This window comes from Pimephales promelas, chromosome 23 (assembly GCF_988280905.1).
Source record: "Pimephales promelas chromosome 23, fPimPro1.hap1.1, whole genome shotgun sequence".
Lineage (NCBI taxonomy): Eukaryota > Metazoa > Chordata > Actinopteri > Cypriniformes > Leuciscidae > Pimephales > Pimephales promelas.
Genome location: NC_142791.1, coordinates 1329841 through 1348617, shown reverse-complemented (window position 1 = coordinate 1348617; position 18777 = coordinate 1329841). Strand labels below are relative to the sequence as shown.

The window sequence follows — 18777 nt, the reverse complement described above, 5'->3', positions numbered from 1 at the left end:
GTTTTGATATGTTTCACAGAACTTAGATGCTGTTGTAATGTTAGCTAAAGTAACAGGACAGCCTTATTTTGCTTCGCTTCAGCTATGATAAAGAGACATCCACTATTGCATGTGTGTTTGTGCAGATTAAGGGAAGGCCGTGTTTGTTTGGGATGATTTCAGATATCAACAGTGTTTCTCAGAAATCGCTTTGTTTAAATGTTTTTTATGATTTGGTGGTGTTTGCTGCCACCTAGTGTTGTTCCGTCTCAGTGCAGCAAACATCTGCTGAGTTTTTTTAAAAAAATAAATAAAATATTTCGATTGGATTTGTAGGCGTTCTGGAACTGGGTGGAGAATTACCCTGATGAGTTCACCAGGCTGTACCAGAGGCCTCAGGCAGACATGGCTGGTGCGTCCACTCAAAACTCAATGTAACTGTGCCATAAAAATACGCTTTGGACAGGGTGTGTGTGTGAATCTGATGTGTGTGTCTTTTAGACTGTGCTGAGAAGCTGTTTGATCTGGTGGATAGTTTTGCTGAGAGTACGAAGAGGAAAGCAGCTGTTTGGCCTCTGCAGATCATCCTCCTCATCCTCTGTCCGAACATCACGCAAGACATGTCCAGAGACACGTCAGACGACTCCAAATACAACAAGGCAAGCATTAAAACATGAACTTGTGAAGATATTCTCTTCTTTTTTAATGTTCTTAACCCTAAAACCGTTTTCTGGACAAAATAGTTTTGATTTATTTTTTTAAAAAAAACTTTTCGGGACAAGAATTGGCTACTTTTCCTAAGTTTGCCTCCTGAACACACACAATTTTTTTGACTTAATTCTACAATATTAAAACTCCTTAATCTTGTATTTGGGTCAAAAATGGACACCCATAGAAATGAATGGGAAAAACTGTAATTTAGAGCATTCTAAAATAAGCCAAAATAACAGCAAAGTCACTTCATCTTTAGGTTTTAGCTGTAAGAACTTATTGGAATGAAATTTTAATGAAGTAAAAAAATAAATAAATAAACATAAAAATAAGCATAATTTACATAGAAAATATTGTACTTTTTGAAGTAAATAAATTCAAAAATACCCCCAAAATAAAAAAAAAAACACCACAAATGGATAGACAAAACTTTATCGAAGACAGTGCTCTAACATTTATAATAAATAAAAATTAGGATCACACCTGAGTCCTCTGTGCCCACATTTGTCCACAATTACAGGATTAAGGGCTATAAAGTGAATACGGTTTGAGGGCTACATTATACTGATAGACAGATTAAATATGCAATTATATTTTAAATATTGTAGTATTTTGTTAAGCAAATTTAAAAGTAAAATTCTAGTAAATCTAAAAGTAAATTTAGTCACCTTTAAATGATTTTGGTTATTTTCTTTTCTATGGCACATAGAAATGGAATTAATGAATGTTATTTTTTTTATTTTAATATTTTTATTTATGAACACACATATATATACAAACACACACATATATGGCATTATTTCAGCCTCTGACAAAACCCATATCAGGAATTTGAGCCCTCAGTAATATAGTAAAAACGTGTACACACACACACATGCTCAACTTAGACAGCTACATCACATAGTTAACAGTTGATAGCCATACCTTTTTGTAAAATGAATATTAGACTAGTAACTATAATTAGATCCTTCCTAATCTATTAATGTACTGTTGTTTTCTCCCTGTAGAAACAGTTTTTGGAGAATCTACGGAAAGCCTTGACCGGTCACGGAGGAAGCAAACAGCTGACCGAGAGCGCAGCCATCGCCTGCGTGAAACTGTGCAAAGCGTCCACGTACATCAACTGGGAGGATCACTCGGTTATCTTCCTACTGGTGCAGTCCATTGTCATGGATCTGAAGGTATGGACAAATATGGCTCTCTCAGGTAGAGTTTGAACTTTTATTTTTTTTTTTTATATTTTATTGGACTTTTCAGTTCAGTTTCACTTTATTTATCCTTAGAAAGGAAATTTACTCCGCAGCAGGATCTAAAAAAAAAAAAAAAAAAAAAAAACTTAAACTTTTTGCAACTTAACTTTGCAAACTTGACATATGAAATAAAGTCAGAAAAATATATATATATTTTTTTAAATATGAGTTTATTGATTCTTTATACAAAATAAACATAGATTTATACATAAAATCTAGTTTGGTTATGTGTTTTTGTTGAGTATCGTATTTGACACATCAGGCGTTTATGGCCCATATAGTATGTTATAGGAGAATATGGTGCTCATACTCAAGGAAAATTGGTAACATTTTACAATAAGGTCTGAATCTGAATCTTTGAATGTCTGAATCTCTCTTGTTGAGTCTGTCCTCTTCATTAACAGCTGTCTCTCTGTCTCCAGGGGTTGCTGTTTAACCCAGCTAAGCCGTTTTCCAGAGGCGCAGGAAGCCAGAGTGCAGACGTGGACCTCATGATCGACTGTTTTGTCTCCTGTTTCAGAATCAACCCACACAACAATCAGCAGTTTAAGGTTTGTGGACGAATCAGGTCAAATCGAATGCATTTATGCATATTGTGAAAAGCAACGGTACAGAAAATCATGATTTTAATGTTTAGAATTTCTTAAAACCGTTTTGCCTCAGTTATATTCATGAGATTAGAGCTTGGCAATAATATAGCTTACATTTTTCAACAATACAAGCGATAAAGCAGACATATGCTAGATAGTTTATATATACTTACTGTATATATATATATAACTTTTTATAAAGAGCTATGAGCAAAGATTAACTGCGAGCATCTAAAATGAGTTTGTGTTTACATAATACATGTCTGTGTGCTGTGTATAGTTATTTTGTATATATAAACACACACACATGCAAATGTGTTATTCATATGTAAAATATTTATATATAATTAGGGCTGTGCAAAAATTAATTGCGATTAATCGCATCAAAAATAAAAGTCTGTGTTTACATAATATATTTGTGTGTGCTGTATATAATTATTTTGTATATATAAATACCTATGCATGCATGTATATATTTAAGAATTATTTGCGCTTAAATTCTGTATGTATATATATATATAAATACATGATCTATATTATATAAATATAAATATTTTACATATGAATAACACATTTTCTTAAATATACATGCATGTGTGTGTATTTATATATACAAAATAATTATATACAGCACACACAAATATATTATGTAAACACAGACTTTTATTTTGGATGCGATCAATCGCAATTAATTTTTGCACAGCCCTACATATAATATAGATTATGTATTTAAATATATATATATATATACAGTATTTACGTGCATGCATATGTATTTATATATACAAAATAATTATACACAGCACACAGACATATATTATGTAAACACAAACTTTTATTTTTGGATGCGATTAATCGCAATTAATCTTTGCACAGCCCTAAATAATATATTGCATTTCACGCTGACACAACTGAGTATATTGCATTAGATGAGTGAAGTTTATGTATGCGGATAAAGTTTTATTTAATATATATCCAAACTTGTCTATAGAGCTGTGCGAAAACACAATTTACATTTTTGTCATGATATAAGCAATCATGCGGCAGAGATTAGCTACTGTAGTATAAATTGCTTTATGTTCGTTTGTTATCTGGTGATATTGAGTTTTGTAAAATGTATACCCTGTCCCAAGCACATGCACCAAATCTCTTTCTTTTTCCGTAAGGTGTGTCTGGCCCCGTCCTCGCCTCCTACCTTTCATTTTGTGCTGGTGAATTCTCTTCACCGAATCATCACTAATGTAAGAGCTCCTGGTGTCCTTAGTTCACCTCAGAGAGATAGGATGTCTGACTCACTCCCAGGGTGTCCAAATGTCCTCTGTTTGTCTTCTGTCATGATCTAGTCCCCGCTGGACTGGTGGCCGAAGATCGATACCGTGTACGGTTACTCGGGAGAGCTGCGGCTCATGTTCGCTGAGACTCTGGGGAGAGTGGTGCAGGGCTGCAGCAGTCACGCCCCCCTTCGTATGACACCGGTGAGACCTGCTCACTGTATATATACAATAACTTTTAAGAGAAAACTCCTAGCTAAAATGTTATAGTGTGATTTTAGGAGTACTCCTAGTGGCAGGATCAAATTCTTTGTGAGCTCTTTGTACATGTTTCTACATCTTTCTCTCTGCGTCTTCCTCTCAGAGTTGGACGTTCAAGGACAGAATGAGCAGTCTGAAGTTTAAGGAGAAAACCACTGATCTAGACACCAGGATTCATAAGTATCTGCTCTTGGCTTTGGTGAAACTCATCCATGCAGATCCCAAATTGATGCTACATGTGAGTGAGGATGTTTACCTCTCTCTCTCTCTCTCTCTCTCTCTCTCTCTCTCTCTCTCTCTCTCTCTCTCTCTCTCCCTCTCTCTCTGGCTTTAGTGTGATACTTATGGAAGCTTGTTTTCGCCACAGAATGAAAAATAAAAAAGGTAATTGCGACTTTTTATCTCAGAATTAATTGATATAAAGTCAGAATTGATTGATATTAAGTCGGAAATTGCGAGATATAAAGTCGAAATTGCGTATTGTAAAGTCAGAATTGATTGATATTAAGCCAGAATTGCGTGATATTAAGTCAGAATTAATTGATATTAAGTCAGAATTAATTGATATAAAGTAAAAATTAATTGATATAAAGTCAGAATTGTGTGATAAAGTCAGAATTATGAGATATAAAGTCAGAATTAATTGATATAAAGTCAGAATTGTGAGATGTAAAGTCAGAATTGATTGATATAAAGTCAGAATTGCGTGATATAAAGTCAGAATTAATTGCTATAAAGTCAGAATTGTGTGATATAAAGTCAGAATTAATTGATATAAAGTCAGAATTGCGAGATATAAAGTCAGAATTGTGAGATGTGAACTATTCTGAGGGGAAAAAGTTAGTCTTTTTTCCCTTAGAATTGGCCTGATAACTCGCAATTGTGAGTTTATCTCACAATTCTGAGAAAAAAAGTCAGAATTGTGAAATAAACAGTCACAATTCTGTCTATTTTTCTCACAAGTGCGACTTTATTTCTCACAATTCTGACTTCATTCATATCTCGCAATTGTGAGATAAAAAGTCACAATTATTTATTGAATTTTTTTAATTCAGTGGGGGAATCAAGCTTCCATAGATACTTCTAAAGATGCTCTTCTGTACGTTTAATGTCACTTTTGTGTGTTTGTGAATCAGAATCCTGGTAAACAAGGTGTGGAGGTCCACAGCAGCACAGCAGAACTCATCACAGGCCTGATGCAGCTTGTGCCTCTTGCCAACATGGGAGATATTTCCCTGGAGGCCATGGAGGTGAGATCATGAGTTATCGGTCATAATCGGTTAGCCTTTGTGTGAGTTATCGGTCATAATCCCATCTCTATATTAGGCTCTTTTGGTTCTGCATCAGCCTGAAAGCATCGAGCTGTGGAACCCAGACGCTCCTATGGAAACCTTCTGGGACATCAGGTAGCTCCTCAGTGGACCCCAATCCAGTGAACTGGTGCCAATAGAAATGAAACTCTGCCCGTCTGATTGTGTATGTGTTGTTGGTCCAGTTCTCAGGTGCTATACTTCATCTGTAAGAATGGTCATCAGCTGATCAACAGCACTGAGATTCTCAAGTGGCTACGAGAGATTCTCATCTGCAGAAACAAGTTTCTCCTCAGGAACAAGGTGAGTCGGCACTCTCACCTGTATTTGCCATAATTTGACGTATTTAACTGCGTGGGGTGATATTAAAAATATTAATTATTGTATATTTGTATAATATTATTATTATTATCATTATTAAATTATTTATATAAATGTGAGGTATACGACCAAACTAAACTGCATGGAGTACTGTATCCCAAAATTCGTCAATCTGACCTTCCAGTGTAGCAAAAAATTTGAAATAACTGCATTTATTTATTATATAATAAAATAATGCCCCTCAGTTGATTATACATGAAAAATGGTCAAGACATGTACTAAATAAATATTTTAATTAGTGCTGGCAAATCTATTAATCACGATCAATCACATCTACAAACAGTTATGTTGGATGCGATTAATCAATTTTACAGCACTAAATATGTATTATCTTGTCTATTCACATAGCGCCTAAAAATACGGCTCTACGGTGCGCTTATGGTGCGTTTGCGGCATTCTGAAAAGTTGTTTTTAATCTCAATGCTGGGCGGAAAAAACACATTATGAGCGCGCCTACATTTGAAATAACGAACTTAAGAGCGTGCAAAAGACGTGATATGTGAGCAGGCCCTAATGCATAATATTTAACAGTATTTTTAAAATATAAAAGCTTGTGAATCGAAATCGAATTGTGAAATTTGTCTCAATACCCAGCCCTACTATGGAAGTCAATGAGACCAGAAACTGTCTGGTTACCGATATTCTTCTAAATATAAAAAAAAAAAAAAAAAAGAAATCGGCTGAATACATTCGAAAACGGTAAAACCCAACTGTTTAACTCTGGGGGAGTGGTAAAATGAGCCTATTTCCAAAAAAAGTGGAGTATCCCTATCGGGCCATGGTTTCTAACACTCTGTTGTTTCTCTCCTACAGGATCGGGCCACAGCCGGCAGCAACATCACCAACTGCCGACAGGCCCAGACCAAGCTGGAGGTGTGTCTCTACATGTTCCTGTGGAGTCCAGACATGGAGGCGGTTCTGGTGGCCATGTCCTGCTTCCGCTACCTGTGTGAGGAGACGGACATCCGCTGCAGTGCAGAAGACATCCCCGTGCAGTCCCTTCTGCCAAACTACCACACGTTCATGGAGTTTGCTTCTGTCAGCAACATGATGATCACAGGTGTGTCTGATCTACCAGTTTGAGGAGACCGGTTCAGATACGTGCCTTAGTTGAATGAGATTTGGTGTGGGTGCCACAAGGGGTCAGCGTAGTCTATGTGATCTTGATTTCTCCAGGTCGTTCGGCTCTACAGAAGAGAGTAATGGCTTTGCTTCGGAGGATTGAGCTGCCCACTCCGGGAAATACAGAGGTCAGAGGTCACACATTTACATATTTAATGCCTTTGGACAGGGTTTAGCGAGCACATTTGCATTGTTCTGATTGTTTAACGTCGAGTCCTTTTAGCATACGTGTTGATTTTTCACAGTTTGGTACTTGTGTGCTTTTTCTGTTGTTTGCTTAAAGTCAACTTCGTTTAATTTGTAGACAACATGGATGACAACATTTAACTGCTCTGTTTTGGTCATTTCAGGCCTGGGAAGACACGCATGCTAAATGGGAACATGCAACCAGATTAATCTTAAGCCACCCGAAAACAAAACTGGAAGACGGTCAGGTCAGACACACAAACACTCATCACCAAGAAAGGACCAATAAAATTTTGTCTACATTCTTGATTCTTCAATTTAGGGGACATTTCTGTCCATTTAGGTTAATTTTAATCATAAAACAGAGATTATGTAATTATTTTTATCTTTTAAAATTACTTTTCCTAATTTGTGGTATTAAAAAGTTTTAGGAAATATTTTTTTCACAAAAAAGTGAGTGAGGTTTTTTTTTTGTCATTATCAAATCAGTTATGATTTTAGAATTTTGATGTAGAATTTTAATTCGGTTGAAGTCAAAACATACATATTTCTTATATTGCGATTAATGGCATCCAAAATAAAAGTCTGTGTTTACATAATATATTTGTGTGTGCTGCATATAATTATTTTGTATATATAAATACACACACATGCATGTATGTATTTAAGAAAATGTGTTATTCATATATAAAATATTTATATAATATAGATTATGTATTTAAATATATATATACAGAATTTAAGCGCAAATAATTCTTAAATATATACATGCATGCAACGGTATTTATATATACAAAATAATTATATACAGCACACACAAATATATTATGTAAACACAGACTTTTATTTTGGATGTAATTAATCGCAATTAATTACTAATTTCTTATTAATTTAAGTTTATATACATATATGTGTATACACATATTTATTTATTTATATATTTCTTGTTCTCGAATACAAATATTTATATTAAAGAGGAAAAACGCCGGACTGCAGCTTTAAACTGAATTAAAATTCTAAGTTAAATCATTCTCACACTCACATTTTTAGAAAAACTAAAACTTATCTACACTACAAATTAGACAAATAAATTAAAAAGATCAAAAATACTATGTTGGCTTTTTACGTTTAAGCTCCTCAATCTTGTGTGTCATCCTTCAGGAATGGATCAATATGACTGGCTTCCTGTGTGCGTTGGGTGGCGTGTGTTTGCAGCAGAGGAACACTCCTGCTCTAGCCACCTACAGTCCTCCCATGGGCACGTTGAACGATCGCAAGAGCTCCATGGTGTCCATGGCCTCGTGTGAGGGCAGCCCAGAGACGCCCCTGAGTCGGTTCCTGGACCGCCTTCTGTCGCTGATGGTGTGCAGTCACGAGAAGGGCCATCAGATCCGCACGAACGTCAAAGACCTGGTGGGGCTGGAGCTCAGTCCGGCGCTCTACCCCATGCTGTTCAACAAACTGAAGAACAGCATCAGCAGGTTTTTTGATGCCCAGGGGCCGGTGAGTTGATTGTGGTAATCCGTTATGAGCAGGGTGGATGTCAACAACATCAAACCTCATTGGTGCTCATGTCTCTGTGCTAATATTTTAGGTGCCAATTAATGAGACCAACACGCAGTTTGTGGAGCAGACCATCGCCATCATGAGGAACTTACTGGACAACCATACGGAGGGAAGCTCGGAGCATCTAGGTCAAGCCAGCATTGAGACCATGATGCTCAACCTGGTCAGGTCAGTCATTTGCTTGCTGCTTGTTAGTATAAACTTTATTGTAAAGATCATTCTCTTAATAAATGTTTCCAGATTTGTTTTGTTTCCAGATTGTCTTCACTGAGAAGGATTTTGAGAAATTGTTCCACAGATTTTTTTTTCTGCTTGCCCAATCATACCATTTGTTTATATTTCTACTGTAATATAATTTGATTGATTTTAATACTTTTTTTTTTTTTTTTTTCATTTTAAAAGTTTGGGGTTGGTAAGATTTAAAAAGTAGTTTTTATTTTTTTTTTGTATTTTAAAGTTTTTTACAATATATTTTTTTTAATTTTAAAAGTTTGGGGTTGGTAAGATTTAAAACATATTTTTTATTTTTTCATTTTAAAAGTTTGGGGTTGGTAAGATTTTAAAAATATATTTTTTTATTTTTAAAAGTTTAAGGTTGGTAAGATTTTTAAAATATTTAAAGGAAGTTGATCAAAAATACAGTAAAACGGTAATATTGTGAAATATTACAATTAAAAAAAACAGTTTTCTCTTTTTAAAATTGTAATTTATTCTTGTGATGGTGGGAACTTTTAAATGGTACTGTATGTAATAAATATAAAATTTTATATTTACATCTATAGTTTAACATTTAATATTATATTTTTTTTATTTAGAATTTAGTACTTTTTAAAAACTTTATAAATAAAAAAAAGTGAAAAAATATCTAAAAATTATACGGTTATTATAATTATACAGGAAACACCAAGACTACAAAAATATATTTTTGCTGGAAAATGATGGCATACAAGACAGATCTTTACTGATTAGTTTGTAATAGATCATCATTTTGCAATTTTGACGGCCGCATCTATGTTATCCTTATTGTTGGTTCCTGTGTGCCCGTTGGTATGTTGGCAGGTATGTACGTATTCTTGGCAACATGGTTCATGCCATCCAGATTAAAACCAAACTGTGCCAGCTGGTAGAGATCATGATGGAGCGCAGAGACGACCTCTCGTTCTGCCAAGAGATGAAGTTCAGGTACAAGTTTATTTTTATTGTCAGATTAAGGGTATATCGTGATATGAATTTTTGCTCATATCACCCACCCCTATGTCAGATTATCTGGCATGTTTTATTCCTTCTCTGGAGATGCATCAGCTTTTTGTTTGTCTCAGGAATAAGATGGTGGAGTATCTAACAGACTGGGTGATGGGAACATCCAACCAGGCCACTGATGATGATGTCAAATGCCTCACCAGGTAACACCCTCACGGACACAGGATCTTTATTCAGACAGCATTATGTTTAAATTAGTTTACCCAACAAAAAGCAACTTCCATTGGACCTTGGTTTTGAGAAACTTTGATTAACATTAGTGTAGCACAAATCGAAACATGGATTTTTTTTAGATGGTCCTCACTGCAGAACATAAAATCCAGGGGGAGGAGTTGGATCCAGATCCAACTCCTCCCACCTTACATATACCTAAACCTCACCCCCTGATCCCTAATCCCACCCATCGCTGCCCCCTGATCCCTGACCCCACCCCTAATCCCACCCTTGATCCCTAACCCCACCCCTAACCCCACCCATCGCCGCCCCCTGATCCCTAATCCCACCCATCTCCACCCCTGATCCCTAATCCCACCCATCTCCACCCCTGATCCCTAACCCCACCCCTAATCCCACCCATCTCCACCCCCTGATCCCTAACCCCACCCCTAATCCCACCCATCTCCACCCCTGATCCCTAACCCCACCCCTAATCCCACCCATCTCCACCCCTGATCCCTAACCCCACCCCTAATCCCACCCATCTCCACCCCTGATCCCTAACCCCACCCCTAATCCCACCCATCTCCACCCCCTGATCCCTAATCCCACCCATCTCCACCCCCTGATCCCTAACCCCACCCCTAATCCCACCCATCTTCACCCCTGATCCCTAACCCCACCCATCTCCACCCCTGATCCCTAACCCCACCCCTAATCCCACCCATCTTCACCCCTGATCCCTAATCCCACCCATCTCCACCCCTGATCCCTAACCCCACCCCTAACCCCACCCATCTCCACCCCTGATCCCTAACCCCACCCCTAACCCCACCCATCGCCGCCCCCTGATCCCTAACCCCACCCCTAATCCCACCCATCTCCACCCCTGATCCCTACTGGATTTTTTTGCTCTGAGCTTTGTGGTTTGATTGACAGGGATCTGGATCAGGCGAGTATGGAAGCGGTGGTGTCTCTTCTAGCCGGGCTGCCACTCCAGCCAGAGGAAGGGGACGGCGTGGAACTGATGGAGGCCAAATCTCAGCTCTTCCTAAAGTAAGACTCTCAAGTTCCATATCAAACCCTTCGCCTTATAGGTTTGTTGTTAACCCTGCCGCCTGCTTTACTCCCCAGGTACTTTACCCTGTTCATGAACCTGCTGAACGACTGCAGTGAGGTGGAGGACGAGGGTCAGCAGGTAATCGGACGCAAGCGGGGGATGTCCAGGCGATTGGCGTCTTTACGGCACTGCACCGTCTTGGCCATGTCCAACCTGCTCAATGCCAATGTGGACAGCGGCCTCATGCACTCTATTGGTGGGACAACTGAGCCACAAACCTCTCAACTAACACTTAGAAACTTATAAATCATATATATTTATATAAACATTCAATTTTTCATTAATGCAATTATCTAATCAACCAATCACATGGCAGTTGCTTCAATGCATTTAAGGGTGTATGGGCACTGGGTGTGTGTGTGTGTGTTCACTGCTCGCTGCTCCTAATGTTGGATGGGATTAAATGCAGAGGGTTACCATACTTAACCTTCACGTAACTTATATTCTACCTAACATAAAATGGCTTTTTGTGACAAATTTCTCACAGTTTATAGTAAGCACTTTCTAACACACATGATCAAGCTTTATTGCTGCTCTCCTGCAGGGCTGGGCTATCATAAGGACCTTCAGACCAGGGCTACGTTCATGGAGGTCCTCACTAAGATCCTGCAGCAGGGGACCGAGTTTGACACGCTGGCCGAGACTGCTCTGGCCGATCGCTTTGAGAGACTTGTGGAACTTGTCACAATGATGGGGGACCAGGGGGAGTTGCCTATCGCCATGGCGCTGGCCAGTGTGGTGCCTTGTTCCCAGTGGGTGGGTACATTATGCAAATCTGTGCAAGACGAAGAATTAATTTAGCTCCGATTCAAACTGTTCTTCCCAATTCACTACACTGCATGTTTATATTTTTTTATAAACGTCAGCTTTTGACTTTTTAGAATTGTAACGTTAAAGCTTGAACATCTTCCAGTGACTTCCAATAAAAATGTTTGCCAGTCAAAATCAAACGATGATTATTTGCATACTGATTTGGCAAGGATCTTTTTTCTTTTCTTAGACATATTTACATATTAAATAGTTTTCTTCCTACTTATATTTATCCATCTATATTATTATCATCATCATTATTCTCTTTCTCTATATATCAGTGCTTGGGTTTAACATTTTTATTTCCTCCAGAAAATGCTAAACTTATGAAAAATATTTTAAAAAATTATTATATACATTTTTATATATATATATATATATATATATATATATATATATATATGTATGTATGTGTATATATATATATATATATATATATATATATATAGTTTTTAGTCATTGCTCAAATGTAAAAAAAGGGGCATCTATTACTACAATATCTAATATAACAATAAGTACATTAATATTTTATATATAATTCTAATAATAAGACATTGCTAGATGTAAACATCTGTTAACATTGTAAACAGACTGTGTGGTCACAATAATGAAAATGGGGCTACTGTTATAAACTTCTTGACGTAAAACAAAGGATCAGGTTTAGGATAGAGGGTTAAAAAATGCTTAATTGGCCCCGATACCGATCTTTGAGTTCCCTAATTCTTTATTTCTTTATTATTGTGACAAAAATATAGGTCTGGTCACAGACAGATCTGAATTTAAGACAGGACATTTTTAAACATGGCTTAGAAAAAATCTTTAGTTGTGTGCATCTGAGACAAACAATGGCACTGACATATGAAAGTTAAAAACCAGGGGATAAGGTTACACTTTATTTTGATGGTCAACTTTAGACATCCTTTAAGTAACTTTGCTACCACCTGTTAACTAACTCTCATTACAGTATTGTTTGGCTGTAGTAGACTGTGGTTAGGGTTATTAGAATTATTATATTAGGGTTATTAGGGTTAGGAGAATGTCTAAAGTGGATCATCAAAGTATAAATGCATTAATATTAACTATTAACACTCACCATTACATTTTTTTTTAAATATCAATCTGTGTATGATTTTACTCGTAGTGCTTTTAGTTAGTCTGACGTTTGGTGTTTTCAGGATGAGCTGGCGCGTGTTCTGGTGTCTCTGTTCGACTCGAGACATCTGTTGTATCAGCTCCTGTGGAATATGTTCTCCAAGGAGGTGGAGTTGGCCGATTCCATGCAAACGTTGTTCCGCGGAAACAGCCTGGCTAGTAAAATCATGACGTTTTGCTTTAAGGTGCCTCTACTCTTCCCCTGGCAAAGTCAAATGACCATTCACAGAGGCAAATGATCCAGATTAAGTTTGGCTGTGAATTTCCCTCTGAGTAACATGGAAACTCCTCCTTTCAGGTGTACGGGGCCACGTATCTGCAGAAGTTATTAGAGCCGCTGCTCAGGGGAGTGATCACGGGTGCTGAGTGGCAGGTGTTGAGCTTTGAGGTGGATCCCACAAGGTATCAGTGCATCTCAACTGGTGTGTTGGTGCAAATTCAACTGTCACTTGATAGAAGCTAGCCAAATTAGGCAGATGCATTATGTACAGGTTGTACAACACAAGCCAAAGTGAAAGAGAATTTAACCCAGACTCATTTTAATAGAGTTTAACGAGAATAAACTGCTTTCAAACGGCCACAAAATCCTCGAAATTCAAGAAATGTACATTAAAGCCTAGTTCACACTACGTGATTTTAAGCCCGATTTAAGCCCGATTTGCAAATCGTTGAGTCGCCGACAAGTCAGGGTGTTATCGCGTGCAAATCGCGGGCGATTAGCGGACGATTAACGCTCGCCAATCAGTTAGTGTGAAAGAGCCAACAACGCATCAAAGACAGCTCGCAGACAGCTCGCAGACAGGTCACCGAGCTCAGAAAAATATCTAGCATGCTAGATATCTCGCCCAGTCGCGCGACTCAATCTCAGTGATGTCATGAGTACAGCCAATCATAGCAACGCATGGGTTGAGGACACCAGGTAAATCTTACTTTTTTTTTTTTGCATTTTTTTTCTCAGAGCAGATCGTCGAGCAAACAGTGTGCAGCACTAGTTTCTGTCTGACGTCCATATTCGCGTGTTGTGTTCTTCTCTGCAGTTTCGCGTCATTTCTGGTTCGTTTTATTGCGTGGTTTTTCGTTACAAAACATGGTTTCTAGACCAGATAGAATCGTGTTGTTGTCAACTCGTTATTTGTTTGATTATTTTCAGGATTTAGACCGTATTATAGTACTGAAACAGCTCTCATTGAGTCACAAATGATATGCTATATCATCCGATCGTGGTTGTATCTCTATGTAGTGCGTTGTTAACTCGTGTAGTGAGTTACCTCCTGTTGTGGATCAATCACGTTGTGTTGTGTGGTGTGAACAGCTAAACAACTTGAATACTCATGATTTCACTGAGAGCAAGTCATGTAGTGTGAACTGCACAGTTCAGCCCGACATTTTAAAATCATGTAGTGTGAACTAGGCTTAAGGCGAGACACTACGGGTGAATAGGGTAATTTTTTTAACTAGCAGATATCACCATGAAACTTTCCCAGTTGATTACCTACATTAAGATGAGAAAAAAATACATTACAAGTTTTCTGTAATTTAATGTTTGAATATGCACATGAGGCATTATCTAATTAAATATGCACTAATTTGCATATATTTAAAAAATGAAATCTGAGTATTGGATTTCAAAATTCCTTGAGTTATTTATGGATGTCTACTTGATATATGGATGTCTACGTTATACTGAATATACGTTATCAGAATATACTGCCAGTCTTAAAAAAAAATGATTTTCGCCATGTTTTTTGGAAAAAAATGTTATATAAATCAGGCTAGGAATAATATATTTACAAATCCCTCTGTAAATGTCTTAATAATATAACTAGGTACAAGATTGGAAAGTTTGGTGTGTATCGGTGCTACTGAAGTGGAGATTTCGGACTTGGAGAATGAGAGAAAAGTCATTTTGGGAAAACTGGCTTTAAAGATTAGCATCAGCCAATGAGATCGCGCATTTAGAGTTAAATCCCTCCTTTTACTTTCACGATTGGTTGCTGATAAAAAGGAAATGACCATATTTGGATCCGACAGAGTTGTACAGGAGAAAAAGAGCTTTCTAACGGTGTGTGTGATCGCGATCGAGGAGCAACAATTTGATTTATAACGACAACTTTTGAAGAATTTATGAGAAATCTACAGGCAAAGTGTAGTAAAATAAAGACCTAAATGTGTATTTTGGAAGTCTGAAAGAAGAAATGTTATTGAAGACAAATATCCCAAAATCTCAAAAGTGAAAATGTTTTTGCCTGCCGTGTCTCGCCTTAAGCATATTAATAATTATGCATATTGTATGCTATATTTTAATCTGTTAGTTTGATTTTATTTTATTTATTTATATCTTTATTTGACATGGACATACAATTACATTGGACGAGCCATGTGCATTTGTTTTTAGTGATTATAGCATACATGCTAATTTTCAACACCTGTCCACGGGAGGCTTTTGAAAATAAAAATAAAATAGAGTAACAAGGGAGAAAAAATAAAAAATAAAAACAGCAAGTATCAGAATCAGAAAGTATTAGTAATGGACTATACATGTGAGCACTGTTGTTTAGTTTTCAGACATTGTTTCAGTCCTCCAGTTTTAAGGATTTTTTTGTGTACTTTTATGTAAGAAATGAACAATTTTTGAGACACCCCTCGCTGCAGCCTGTAGCACGATGACGTAGCTGGATGGTCCAATACGTAGTGGATGGATGTGTGTTTTGGTGACGTCATTTACGCATGCGCAGTGCCGATCTCTGATTATAATTCGAATGCATTGGTTTTAAGTGATATGTAAGCTCAATATTGTACTGAGATGATGTTCAAACTGTAGTATAATACTGTTAAATAATTATAAGTAATTATTGATGAATAAGTAAGGAAAATGCTAAAATAACAGCATGGGGAAAATAAATCTTGTAATAATGAACTCGCATTTATGTTATAGCCTACATTCAGAATTGCGAGAAAAAAAAGGTCAGAATTCTGACTTTATAGCACATTGCGACTTTATTTCACGCAATTCTGTCTTTATAACAAGCGATTGAGGCTTTATTTCACCTAATTCTGTCTTTATAACATGCGATTGAGGCTTATTTCACGCAATTATGTCTTTATAACATGCGATTGAGGCTTATTTCAAGCAATGATGTCTTTTATAACATGCGATTGAGGCTTTATTTCACCAAATTCTGTCTTTATAACATGCGATTGAGGCTTTATTTCACCTAATTCGGTCTTTATAAAATGCGATTGAGGCTTTAGTTTATTTCACGCAATTATGTCTTTATAACATGCGATTGAGGCTTTAGTTTATTTCACGCAATTATGTCTTTATAACATGCGATTGAGGCTTTATCACCTAATTCTGTCTTTATAACATGCGATTGAGGCTTTATTTCACCTATTCTGTCTTTATAACATGCGATTGAGGCTTTATTTCAAGCAATTATGCCTTTATGACATGCGATTGAGGCTTTATTTCAAGCAATTATGTCTTTATAACATGCGATTGAGGCTTTATTTCACGCAATTCTGACTTTATATCTCACAATTCTGAGAAATAAAGTCTGCGAAAAGTAGCATATACTCGCAATTGTAAGGAAAAAGTCGCAATTATTTTTTTTAAAAAAGTTTTATTCTGAAAGCTCTGAAAATAAGAGCTTCGCTCGTGACCATATTTAAATGTATTCTTGGAAGATCAACGATTGTTCACCAACTCTCTAACTAGGCCTATGAATTCTTAATGTGCATGTGCCATCAGCGTTTATCACAGGATCGCGTTTAAAGTCTGTTTAGAGAGAACGGTGTCATCCCCTAATTTAATAACAAATTATCATTTCGACAGAATCAAAACTAACTAGCTTTAAAATAACATTATTCATGAACCGCTATAAAGCAAAAACAATCTGTTACATTAAATTAAAGCTGCTTTGAAACAATCTAAATTGTTAAAAGCGATTTACAAATCAAGATGACTTGACTTGACTAGTGCGCATGCGCATGCGCGCGTTACAGGGTCAAACACGTATTGGACCGTCCAGCTACGTCATCGTGCTACAGACTGCAGCGAGGACCTCTTGCAATTTTTGGTCATATTTGGTATTTTCATGTTTTGACTGCCAAAAATGAAAATTTCTGTCATTTTACTCGCGCTCAAGTTGTCCCAAGTGGACCCATAGACAGTTTGGTTACCCTTATTTCTCAAAATATCTTTCTTTGTGTTCAGCATAAGAAAAAAAAAAGCATACAGGTTTGGAACAACTCGAGGCTGAGTAAATTCTAAATGAAAATAAAAAGTTAATAAGGTCAATTCAGCTTCTGGTTGGAGATGATTCGCTTGTGTTCTTCCCTCAGACTCGAGGCCGGTGAGAATTTGGAGGAGAACCAGCGCAATCTGTTACGGATGACGGATCGCTTCTTTCAGGCCATCATCACCTCATCGGGCGAGTTCCCTCCTCAGCTCCGCAGCGTCTGTCACTGTCTCTTTCAGGTGAGGCTGCGTTCTGTTTGTGGACTGACTTCCTGTGGATGTCCATGTTAATGTGTATGATGATGTCACTAATGTCAAATATGCTTCAGTTTTGCTGTGAAGACTGATTGTCGAAGTAAGCAGTTTAAAGTCAACATGAAATCAAAATTTGCTTATCGTAAAACTTATAATAGAGTGTCGAAGTTATGATGTCACTTTGTAGGCCAAAACGCGGAAGTGAGTTAGCATTTTAGCCCTTCCCTCGCTCTAAAGTCTATGGGTTTTTGAATGGGTTTTTGCTAAATCGCCTGAAATAAGGTGTATGACATAAAACACACCAGTTATAACTAGAGCCAGACCGATATTATCGGCCGATATTAGGCATTTTCCAAACTATCGGTATCGGCAGTTATAATGGCCGATAAATGAATATTTCAAAAATAAAATGAAAACGAACGAAACACGCTTGAACCATGTCATGAGTGTTGGAGTTGTATAGTTTGTCCACCAGAGGGCACTCTACACTCGTTGAGTTGGTCACGATACATACATTGCTTGAATAACAATTAAAAGATCATCCCCATCAGTTCTCTTAACACAAATAAGCAGGACAAAATTTGTGACTAATCATCTCCAGTTTTGCTGCTGTTAAATAAGCCGAGAGTGAAGCGGAATTAGCTAGTAATAGTTACGTAACGTTACGTTGTTCCAGTGTAGTTGACTGACTGTCCTTTTAACTTTTGACAATGTGACTGAAGTATTTCTTTAATAGCGCGTGACAGTTACAGCAATGAGACGCATCATCTCTCCTCGGCCTGTTATATTGAAAATTTATGTTTTACAATTTGCAGTATGACGTTATCTATTTCTAAATTATGGCTCATCATAGACTAGCTAACCACAAAGCTAGCTAATGCCACTATCATCAGTCTGTTCTGTTGTGACAATAAAAGAAACAAGTTTTTTTATAAAATGTGTTATCATATTATTTTAGTTAAAACTCATAAATAACTACAAATAACTAATGTTAGGGAAATCTGTTAATGTTTTGTTGCGCGTTTCGGAATAAAAAAATAAATAAAACAAATATCGGCCGATATATCGGATTTTAAAAACAACAAATATTTGTATCGGTATCGGCCTTCAAAATCCTTTATCGGTCGGGCTCTAGTTATAACCTGCTTGTGGTTTTC

General features: G+C 37.0%; 1 protein-coding gene across 3 annotated transcripts in view; it reads left to right on the top strand.

The window, feature by feature from the left end:
* The window catches only part of nf1b (neurofibromin 1b), a 75036-nt gene that overhangs the window by 11343 nt on the left and 44916 nt on the right, over positions 1 to 18777 (top strand). For all 3 annotated transcript variants that reach the window (XM_089126437.1, XM_089126436.1, XM_089126438.1), the window contains exons 7-29: positions 316 to 391; positions 481 to 638; positions 1698 to 1871; positions 2363 to 2491; positions 3697 to 3771; positions 3874 to 4005; positions 4166 to 4300; positions 5199 to 5312; positions 5389 to 5468; positions 5558 to 5675; positions 6567 to 6813; positions 6930 to 7003; positions 7226 to 7309; positions 8223 to 8564; positions 8656 to 8795; positions 9687 to 9809; positions 9947 to 10030; positions 10983 to 11099; positions 11178 to 11359; positions 11708 to 11919; positions 13149 to 13310; positions 13424 to 13527; positions 17470 to 17605. In XM_089126437.1, coding sequence (XP_088982563.1) covers positions 316 to 391; positions 481 to 638; positions 1698 to 1871; positions 2363 to 2491; positions 3697 to 3771; positions 3874 to 4005; positions 4166 to 4300; positions 5199 to 5312; positions 5389 to 5468; positions 5558 to 5675; positions 6567 to 6813; positions 6930 to 7003; positions 7226 to 7309; positions 8223 to 8564; positions 8656 to 8795; positions 9687 to 9809; positions 9947 to 10030; positions 10983 to 11099; positions 11178 to 11359; positions 11708 to 11919; positions 13149 to 13310; positions 13424 to 13527; positions 17470 to 17605 — 3198 coding nt within the window. The remainder of the gene's footprint in view (positions 1 to 315; positions 392 to 480; positions 639 to 1697; positions 1872 to 2362; positions 2492 to 3696; positions 3772 to 3873; positions 4006 to 4165; positions 4301 to 5198; positions 5313 to 5388; positions 5469 to 5557; positions 5676 to 6566; positions 6814 to 6929; positions 7004 to 7225; positions 7310 to 8222; positions 8565 to 8655; positions 8796 to 9686; positions 9810 to 9946; positions 10031 to 10982; positions 11100 to 11177; positions 11360 to 11707; positions 11920 to 13148; positions 13311 to 13423; positions 13528 to 17469; positions 17606 to 18777) is intronic.